Source organism: Triticum dicoccoides, chromosome 6B (genome assembly GCF_002162155.2).
Source record: "Triticum dicoccoides isolate Atlit2015 ecotype Zavitan chromosome 6B, WEW_v2.0, whole genome shotgun sequence".
Lineage (NCBI taxonomy): Eukaryota > Viridiplantae > Streptophyta > Magnoliopsida > Poales > Poaceae > Triticum > Triticum dicoccoides.
In genome coordinates this window covers 8040315-8050925 of record NC_041391.1, presented here as the reverse complement: position 1 = coordinate 8050925, position 10611 = coordinate 8040315, and the positions used below count along the sequence as shown (strand labels likewise).

Genomic DNA, 10611 nt, shown 5'->3' with positions numbered 1-10611 from the left:
TGTGAATTCCAGTGAAATTAAATGGATATAAATAAAAATAGGGGACATATAGCCTCTTTGCCCTCTGCTAGCGGATAGCAAAGAGCTTTGCCGTCTGCTAGCAGACGACAAAGAGGACACGTGGCAGCCACCTGTAGAAACTGGGAACACTGGCTGCCTATTTGGACAGTTTGCCGTCCGCTGGCGGACGACAAAGACCTTTGAATCTTTGCCGTCTGCTGGTAGACGGTATAGCTGGCCACGTGGCAGCTTCCTAGTGCTAGCCTAACTGAGCTCTTTGCCGTCCGTTAGCGGACGGCAAAGAGCTTCGACTCTGTGCCGTCCGCTGGCGGACGGCAAAGAGCGCCGTTAACCCCCTAACGGCTCTGATGCCACATCACTGCCGTCCGCTGTGTTTGCCGTCTGCTGGCCTTAGATGGCGGACGGCACAATCCTTTGCCGTCTGTTTCATGGAAGCGGACGGCAAAGAAGGCCTTTGCTGGCACCTGTTCAGACGGACAGTTTGCCGTCTGCTGGCGGACGTCAAAGAAGTTTGCCGTTCGGGATCTATGCCTTTGCCGTCTGCCATGGCGGCGGCAAAGAAGCTGTTTCCAGTAGTGATTGTGGGCGCTCTACAGTATCTGACTCTAACGCGGCCCGACTTGCAGTATGCTGTTCAGCAGGTCTGTCTTCACATGCATGCTCCTACGACTCCCAATGGACCCTGGTGAAGCGTATCCTCCGTTACATACGCGGCACCCAGTCCATGGGACTTAAGTTGACGGCCTCCGCCTCCACCGGCCTTGTCGCCTACTCCGATGCGAACTGGGTTGGCTGCCCGGACACACGTTGCTCCATCTCGGCGTACTGTGTCTACCTTGGGCCGTCCTTGATCTCTTGGTCATCCAAGAGACAGCCCACAGTCTTCCGCTCGAGTGCCGAGGCAGAGTATCAGGCAGTGGCTAACGCCGTTGCTGAATGCTCTTTGCTTCGTCAGCTGCTTCAGGAGTTGCTTTGTGATGTTCACAAGGCCGCGCTCGTCTACTACGACAACGTTTCCGCCGTGTATCTCTCCGCCAACCCGGTCCATCATCGTCGAACGAAGCACATTGAGCTTGACATACACTTTTTTCGCGAGCAGGTGGCTCTTGGGCGCATCCGGGTCCTCCACGTCCCGACGGCGCAACAGTTCGCCGATGTCATGACGAAAGGACTGCCTACTTCTGTCTTCGAGGAGTTCAGGTCCAGTCTTTGCGTCTCCGGCGACGCTTCGACTGCGGGGGGTGTTGAACATATGGTGTATGCATGTATATTGTGTAACTCGGCCCACCTCCTAGTCCTTGTATAGTTGAGGTTGTGACCCACTTTGTACTCCATATATACGTGCGGTATGCACCGATCAATACATCATGTAGCATTGCCAAACTCTCGTTTCCAACAGCCCTAGCGGGGCGGCGCGAGGGACCTTGCGTGCGCACCCAGGCGAGTTGTGCTAGTCTATATCGATTCAGTCATGGTACTACTGTGCATTGTTCATTTTGTCCATTACTACAACATAATCCTGCACAAAGAACAAGAATTTTAAACTATTGATTGCAATGTTGTCTTTGCTAACCAAACTTACGTACATACATTCCTTCCAGACATTTTTTTTCACACTTTATTTATTAGCCATCCGTGCAAAAGAAAAAGAAAAACACCCACAAAATGATTTGTTCAGCAGAATTAAGGTGATCGATACTGGTATTATGAAACTATGAATACATTTATTTAGAAAAGAGAAACAATGAGCACATGGACTTTGCTCTCACCACATAGCAGATAGAACCAATGGGCTCTTTTGAGTTGTTAACAGGCCGGCACAAACTGATTGGGCTGGACATGGATGGGCCGGCCAATATTACAGCTCTCCCCCCATCACTCTCCTCAGTCTCACTCCTCGTTCCTCAGTCCCCAAAGTCCGCTGTCACTCCCATCACTCTCAGAGAGTTGAAGCGGAGCCGCCGGCGACATCACCCGGCTCCCGCTACGCCGTCCGCCCGCGATTGGAGGTCAGCCCCTTCCTCACCCTGCTGCCCCATCCACGGCAGCCGCTGGCGACTCCAAGTCCTTCCTCTTCCTCTCCATCTCCATCTAATCTAGAAAACCCTAGCTAGATTTTCCCCTCCTAATTATTTTCTTCTTCTTTTTATAATTAATTTTTCCCTAGTACAGAAAACCCTAGCTACATTCTCCATCTCCATTTATTCCTTCTTTTTTCTTCTTATAATTTAATCTTTTTGGCTAGTATAGAAAACCCTAGCTAGATTTTCCCCTCCTAATCAAGCGCTAACATTCCTCCCCTGCTGCAGCGGTGGAGAGAGAGAGAGAGAGAGGGGATGGATCCAGATGATGCTGAGATTCCCCAAGGCCAAGGGTAAGATTCCTCTCCCTCTTGGCCTCTTCATCTTGCACAGTGCGTGCCCTACATGTATGCCATGCTGAATGGGATATGCATATTTGTGTGTGCCCTACTTTGTGTATGCTATGCTGTGCTGGATGGATCGATTTAAATATGTGCGAGTCTGCTACTTGCTATGTGCTGGATGTTCATATGTGTGAGTCTGCTACTTGCTATATGTGCTGGATGGATGTACATATGTGTGTTAGATCATTGGAGAAACATGTCGAAACCAGTTGATTGATTACAATTTCTTCTCTTGTCAGGGTCGATCCCATTACCCGCTCGCTGCATGTGGACGGCAGGAGGCTGCGGCGTTCCGTGCCTCCGGCCGGCTCCGTGTCCCAGGTGCTCGATGACGACAACCTCCTCATCAATGTCCTCCTCCGCCTCCCTCCGAAGCCATCTTCACTCCCCCGCGCACCTGCCATATGCAAGCGCTGGGGCAGCAAGCATCCTCTCCGACCCAGCGTTTCTCAAACTCTTCCGCAAGCACCACCGGAAACCTCCTTTGCTCGGCTTCTTCGAAGGGTATGTTGACCGCTTCGTTCCCATCATGGAATCGCCTGACTGTATCACTGCTGCTAGCTTCTCCCTGCCCAAGAGCAGCATGCCCTACAACGACCGTCGAGAATACATGGGCTGCCGCCACGGCCTTGCTGTTCTAGTCAGCAAGCAGGAGCGCAAGACCGTCGTGTGGGACCCCCTCACCGGCGAACAGCACAGCGTGGCTTTTCCACCGTGGGTGGACGACAACTTTATGCGGTCTTTCTATAACTGGCATGGTACGGTGTTGTGCGCTGATACCGAAGATGGGCGTGTTCACGGAGATTGCTTCTCAAGCCCGTTTAAAGTGGTTTTGGTCTATACCGGCATTGGTGCACATGCATTTTGTTCTGTCTATGACTCGGCGTCTAGTGTTTGGGGAGATGTTTCCATGATCGCGATAAGAAATGAAATTTCTGTGTTTAGGCCCAGCATCCTAGTCCGGAATGCAGTTTGCTGGTTGATTTCTGGAGGTGATATCCTTGTGTTCGATTTTGAAATTCAGAGCCTTGATGTGATCGAGAAGCCGGCAGACTATCATATTGAAGACAGGTGTTTTCAGCTCTTACGGATGGAGGATGGTGGAGTTGGCCTCGCTGTTTTGTCAGGAAGGATTGTCCAATTATGGGAGAGAAAATTTGACTCTGATGGTGTTGTTGGATGGGTGTTGCTGCAGAAAGCTATTCCACTGAAGGGAATGCTTCCAAGGGGAACACATTATGTACTTTTCGCGGGGTATGATGAGGACAAATGTGATTGTTCTCACTACGATGATTGGCAACTTCACGATCCAACTTGACTCAATGCAGATCAAACATATTGTTAAAAGAAATAACATGTATACAAACACCTTTTATCCCTACACGAATTTCTATACTGCAGGTAATACCCCCTATCTACATTGCACAAGTAAAAGAAGATCTAATTAGTTTGTTTCGCTTCTATTCATTGCACAAGTAAATGAAATTAGTTAGTTCTTGTGATTACGAATTGAACTAGATATATAAGAATACATTGTGTTGTTTGTATCTTTGTTGGTCTGGTGATCTTATTGGTGATCTGATTTCTTATTATTATAGGGCTCCATTAAAGCTAGAACAGGAATACAAATATTTCTTTGATGTCTGCCAATTGCTAAAGGCTAAAAATAATTATGTGCTATTCTAATGATCTTTTCTTCGGAGTGTTTCTAAAAATTGGAAAGTAGAAATGGCTGGAGTAAGAGATAGTTAAACCATTTGAAATAATTAAACAGTTGGAACATCTGGAGGCGGCTTAAAGCTGGTTATCTGTTATCTTTTTCAGTGTTTTTCCTTGCAAGATTAAATTTATCTTGTGCTCTAGTTTTATCGAAGAGTAGTACTAGTTCATTAATTTCACATAGTACTATGTAATGCTTGTTTTGGAACTCTGGTTTCCCAATCCATGCAAATTTTAGTTGGCCTTTTAGTCATAACTGGTTCAAAGCTCACTCAAAAATAATTCTGGATAAATACATTTTTTCTGAACATGTAAACAATTTCATCATGTTTTTTGGACCTGGTGATATATGTGGCTTCATTTACAATCCTTGACTCAACTTCTCTTCGAATTTTCATATAGTTTTGGGCTTCTTTTGGTTGCAGGCAAGGGAGTTGGGAGGAAAGGGGCGAATCTGGTACTTTGAACACACTAGATCTGCCAACGTGCTATCTTGGTCAAACAACTTACGTAATTTTCTCTGTTCATATGTCTTTATTTTTGCTTGGTTACCCAATTTACAAGATGGTGCAGTCTATTTTTACATTTCCAAGAAGCATGCCTTTGGGTAGACATACCAGACATTTTTTCTTTGTACTCTGAGCCTCACATATGGCTTGGCACACAAAAGCAAATCTGGAATAATTTGACAATCTTGGAAGTTCAGTTTTTTTTTTTTTGCCACAGATGATAGGTTTCTACTGCGATCATACGCATTTACGTAGCAAGAATCTTGAAAATATGTCACCATACAGGTGCTAGTACAAACTAAATGCTCTGTTATTGTTGTTCTCTGTTTGTGGTATCAATTTGCCTCATAATGATGGGATGATTGAGCTCTGGATATATTTTTCATATAATTTGTACTAGGGCAAAGTTAATGTTTATTTTTGGGGATCGTACAAAATTTGTTTTTCTGTGAGTGAGCATGACAAATTGGTTTGACTGAGATGATATTGATGTTCTGCAGGTATCCAGAGTTAAACTTGGGTTGTTGAGATGCGGACATGGCTAGTCGGTGTAGGGAAGTTGTTCTATTTTGTATGGTGCGGTGGATGCTCAAAGTGTCCCACTATGTAGTCTTCAGGTTCTTCCATGCTGACGGTCATCAAGTAGAAACAATTTGTCATCAAAGTCATTTCTTCAGGTTAGAGTGTTAAACTGGGGCTTAGTGCCCAAAATTGGAAGGAAGTGTCAAGAAACTGTGATCATTAATCAAGTGTTTATCAAAAATTGTTCAAAACTTCAAAATTTCTTTTAGTCTTCATATTTTATTCATAAATTCAAAAATGTTTGGGAACTTAAAAAATGTCCAAGACTTTCAAATACTAATCGATTTTTTTAAAAAAAGTTCTTATTTTCAATTTTTCATAAATATTAAAACTGGTTCAGGAATTTCAAAATAATTTCTTGGTTTCAAAGTTTTGTTCACAAATTAAAAATGATCGTGGTTTCAAATTTTAGTTTGGAATTTAATAAAATTTTCAATTTATCAAAAAATTGTTCACAAATTCCAAAAAAATTCAAGGTTTATTTTTTTTTTCGAAATTTATTTATGCTTCTTCAAATATTTTGTTCACGTATTTAAAAAAAATGTTTGTGCCTTCAATTTTTTTCATAAATTTTCTCACAAATTCATAAAATGTTGGCACTTTTTCAAAATTTACACTACCAGAAAATGTACATTTTTTACAAAAATTCCCGAATTTGTTTTTAGACAAAACGCTACAGTAACCACTAACTGATTCGGGTTTGCTACAGTACCATATTCTGGTTAGCTATATACTTCCTCCGTTCCTAAATATAAGTCTTTTGAGAGATTCCATTATGAACCACATACGGATGTATGTAGATGCATTTTAAAGTGTAGATTCATTCATTTTGCTCCGTATGTAGTCCATAGTGAAATCTCTACGAAGACTTATATTTAGGAACGGAGGGAGTAGTAATTTAATCTAGTTAACTGATTCGGGCTGCCTTCTGTGCGTGGCGCTGTCGGTTTGGCGGAAAGAGCCTCAAGGCCTCTCCCTCTTTATTGCCCTGATGAACGAATACATTATTTTAGGGGTTTGTTTTCACGCTCTGACTAGAACAGCAGTAAGGACCAATGTCTCCCTTAACGCGAGACAGAGGGAACCCTCGCTGAATGGTGGCGCGAGTTGGGCTGGCCCAGGTGCGCGGGAACAACAGCCATGTTTTTTTGTTTTTCTCATGTTTTCTGTTTTTGTTTTTTGCATTATTTTAAAAAAAATTATACTTCTAAATATTCTAAATAAATATGTTGTAAAAATCACTCTACAGAAAACATTTGAAAAAGATTGACCAAATATTTGAAAAATATTAAATGTGTATAGAGAAAATAGTTATCCCATATACAAATAAATAAATAAAATGTGTACGAAACAGTTTGATTACGTATTTATAAAATATAAGTCAAGCAGTTGAAAAAATTTGTTCAACAACTATTTTAAAAATGTTAATCAAGCATTTGAAAATGTTAAATATGTATAGACAAATTGTTGACCTTCTATTAGAACATGAAGGAAGATGTTTGATCCTGTATATAAAATGTTAAACAATCATTTGAAAAAATATAGAATAAGTATTTAAAAATGTTAATCAAGCAATTAAAAAATGTTAACGTGTATAGGAAAAATGTTGATAATTTATTAAAAATGATGAAATGTTTTGATCATGGATATAAAAATGTTAACCAAACATTTGAAAAAAAATTAAACAAATATTTGAAAAATGTTAATCAATTATTTCAAAATTTCAAATTTGTATAGTAAAAATTACCATTGTCAAAAGATGTTAATCTTGTATCTGAAAAATATTAATATTTGTTTGAAAATGTTTAAAAGTGTGTATAGAAACAATGTTGACCATGTATTAATTTTTTTAATCTTATATTTTGAAAATGCTAATTAATCATATAAAAAATGTTGAAAATTTATATAGAAAAATATTGACTATGTATTCTAAAAATATAAAATTTGTATTGAAGAAAATGTTAAATGGGTATTATAAAACAATTCTTGACATATACGAAAATTTTAGAGTGAAAACCAAAAGAGAAGAAATAAGAAAACCAAATAAAATAAGAAAAAATGTGAAAAATCAGAAAGAAAAATAGAATGAAAAACGTGAAAAGCAATGGAAAAACCGGCTCAATTCGCCACAAGTAAGTAGGGCGCCTACTACTTGTCATGTGGAAGACGTGGACAGTGGCTAGCAGCATTGGCCTTCTCTCTAGAGACCAGGGATCCATTCTTGCTTCTCCCCTTTCCCTCCCCTTTTTATTTTTTAGATAACCTCCCTTTTCCTTCCTTTTTTCATTTAACTATGCATGAGTGGGCCGGCCCGATTACTGTAGTCCCTTGAAGGAGAGACATCCTACGGTCTCGTTAGATATAAATTTACCTTGTCTAAAAAAAAGGGTATAAATTTACCTTTGAAGGAGAAACGAAAAATAAAGAAGCAAATAGTTTAGCTAAGTTTTCGAATTATCTAGACAAGGGGCGGCATGTTTGGTTTTAATCCCACGATCCTTATTGTATCCCATTTCAAGTGGCAAAACTTAGCATTTCCCCCTAAAAAAGATAGTCGCCGCAGTTAGAACCATGGACTGTTTTTGGTTGACAAATAAATTGGGCTGGACTTTGGATGGCCGACAGACAATGGAGGAGCAGAGCCGCCGGCGACCTCACCCTCACCCCGCCGCCGGGTCCCCAGCAGCCACCGGCGGAAGATTCGAGGTCAGGCAACCCCTACTCCATCTTCTTCTTTCTCCTTCTTATAGTATTATTTATTCCTTCTTCTCTCTTCTTAATTTTTCCCTAGCGGAAAACCATAGCAAGATTTTCCCTTTCTAATCAAACTATAACATTCCTACCCTGCTGCAACAGTGAAGAATGAGGAGAAGAGATGAACACTTGGGCTCTTTTTACTTTTGCAACAGATTGGGCTGGGCTTGGATGGGCCAATGTTACAGGGCAGGCCGTGCTTAGCGGAGCCGCCAGCGACCTCATTCTCCTTAGTCCTTAGAGCATCTCCACTCGTTCGTCCCCCATCTCTCCCGGTGAATGCGTTTTCGCGTTTGCAGTGGCTGTTTTTTCGCCCTAGGGTGATCGAGTTCCCAGTAGCGCCCCCCAGGTTTCGGCCCCCAGACGCCCAAAAAATCAAACTTGTCTTTCCCGCTGCCAAAAAAAGCCACAAGTTCGGCGATCACCGTGCCACAAGTTGGCAATCATGCCACAGTTCGGCGATCAAACATACCAGAAAGTTCGGCGATCAAAAGGAAGGAAGTATAGACAAGGAATGCATCAAGCGGCGGGCTCCTCTGGCGTGGGATTGGCTGGGGTTGGCCTCGGAGTGGCTTCTGTGCTCGGGCTGGTGGTCGGCATCAACACCGCTTTATCGCTCGAGCTGGGCGTCGGCGTTGGTGTCGGCGTGGGCATAGGGCGGTGCTCGACACCGGCCCGGGCATCTGGTTCAAGATGAGGCCGTGCTCCGCTAGGTACCACGCCTTGACCTGCTCGTCCACCGTCGACATGTCTGTCACCATCAAGAACGCCAGGTCGGTATTCCTCTTCTACGCGGCGACGTTGGTCCTGAGAAGGTCGAGCTTCACATCCTGCTTCGTCATCAACGTCGACCATCGTGCATCGGATTTCTCCTCCCTCTTTGCGGCGCTTTTCTTGGCGTCGGTGATGCACTGCTCGATCGATGATTGCAGCCGTTCAACAGCGGGTGCCACGTCCCTCGCCGCCTTGGCTCTTTTGTTGCCATCAGGGCGCCCAACCGCTGCCCCCGGGGCAGGCGCGTCCGGCTTGTATGTCTCCTTTGCCTTGGCAAGGGTGAGCTAGACCTCCCTCCACTTCTCGCACAACTCTATCCTGAAGAACACATGAAGGAAGTTGAACTCTTGGTCGTTGTTGTCCTGGCGATACATGTTGAACATCCAAACCATCTGCATAGCTGAAGAACAAGTGTCAGCGACGTACACGGCGAAAGAACTGAGTCGGCGGATGGACATACCTGGCCCTTGATGTTGGTGCCGCTATCCGGGCGAGCCGCGATCTGCTCTACGATCCCATGCCAATTGTTGCAGGCTGCCTGGATGATCGCCCAATGGTTCGCCATGGCCTTGTTGCCGCGCTCCATGTGGATGTTGGTGAAGTAGGGGTCGACCAACTTGCGCTCATCGAACGCCGTCTTGATCCTTCTCCAGTACATGTAGGCGTTCTGATTCGATCCAGTGATCGGGTCGATGCTGACGGTCTTCCATGCTTCGGCGAGGCACTCGTCTTCCTTGGACTTTCACTTGATGCGAGGCTTGCCCGACCTGGCATTGGCCGCCCGTTTCTTCTTTCTCCCTTTTGCCGCCGGCACTGGCTCCGCCTTCTCCTTCGCCTGTTCTTCCTCCTCCACCTCCTTGGCGTCGTCGAGCTTGTTGTTCATCTCGACAACAGTGTCCATCGTTTCATCTTGTGAGTGGAACCCGGGGCAGGAAGCAGCAACGACCGAGCTACTCTTGATGATATCGTCCATGTTGGTGTCAGTGGCGTCGATGTTGCTGAACTGTGGCGCCGAGCCGTGTGCGACGGGTAGGGCACCCCGGCGCATAGACGACATAGGCGAGGCTGAGTATGCCGGCGGCGAGTAGCTGTACTGTGTGTGGAGGCCGGCAGTGAACGCGGGGGAGGGAGTGTGTTGGTCAGGGTTCAAGCCGGAGTGGAGGCACGCGCTGCGCGCCATGCGGGAAGGTGATGTTTGGGTTGAAACCACCATGCACGTCGTTGTCAAAGTAGCCCAGCGAGGGTGCGTATCCGCATTGCAACAGGTGCGGCGACAAGTTGGTCGGCGACGCGACGCTCTGCTAGCTCTCCCACGTGGCTTGTGCGCAGTGGCAGAGCAGAAGGTTCATCCCTTTGCGAGACGCCTCTCCCTGCTCCGTGGCCGCAGTGTCCCTGGCCCTTTTGACGATGAGCCTGTTCCGCCGGTCGGCAGTGACCGCCTCCCGACGCTGAAAATCCGCCCTCCACTTGGCGTTCGACATGCCGGGTGGCCTTGCCATCTGCGCCGTCGCCTTCCTTTGCTTCGGCTGGGTGGAACCGGCGGCGGTGGCGCGAGGGGCCACATACTTTTTCTGCAGCATGGCGGCCGGATCTAATGAGGAGAATGGCGGGAGCGGCGGGAGAGAAGGGGAAGCAAAGGGAAAATGGAGGGAAAGGGGGGAGAAAACGGCGGGAAATCAGCTGGCGTTGCCGACAGCATGGGCCCACGAGCCTTTTTGCTTCGGCCGACTCCCCCAGGCGCCCCTCGGGGGGCTGGGTTCGGCTCGGGTTCACCGGTTGTTATTTCGGTCCAAACCGGCGATAAACAACGACCTGGGGGCGCGACTG

General features: G+C 45.5%; 1 protein-coding gene and 1 pseudogene across 1 annotated transcript; one reads left to right on the top strand and one right to left on the bottom strand.

Moving 5' to 3' along the window:
- The first annotated feature begins 1938 nt into the window (after positions 1–1938).
- LOC119325105 lies at positions 1939–5437 on the top strand. Its single transcript, XM_037598845.1, has 5 exons — positions 1939–2030; positions 2331–2395; positions 2686–3847; positions 4591–4675; positions 5175–5437. Exons 2-3 carry the CDS (start codon positions 2368–2370, stop codon positions 3762–3764), a joined length of 1107 nt encoding a protein of 368 aa, XP_037454742.1. The 5' UTR covers positions 1939–2030; positions 2331–2367; the 3' UTR covers positions 3765–3847; positions 4591–4675; positions 5175–5437.
- Positions 5438–8240: 2803 nt separating this feature from the next.
- Positions 8241–10364, bottom strand: LOC119320514 (annotated as a pseudogene).
- Positions 10365–10611: the final 247 nt, after the last annotated feature.

Bases quoted from the DNA above. Each gene is read 5' to 3' on its own strand.
- LOC119325105 (XM_037598845.1), top strand. From the start codon at position 2,368: ATGATGCTGAGATTCCCCAAGGCCAAGG. The intron at 2,396-2,685 runs GTAAGATTCCTC...TTCTCTTGTCAG, and splicing joins GAGATTCCCCAAGGCCAAGG to GGTCGATCCCATTACCCGCT.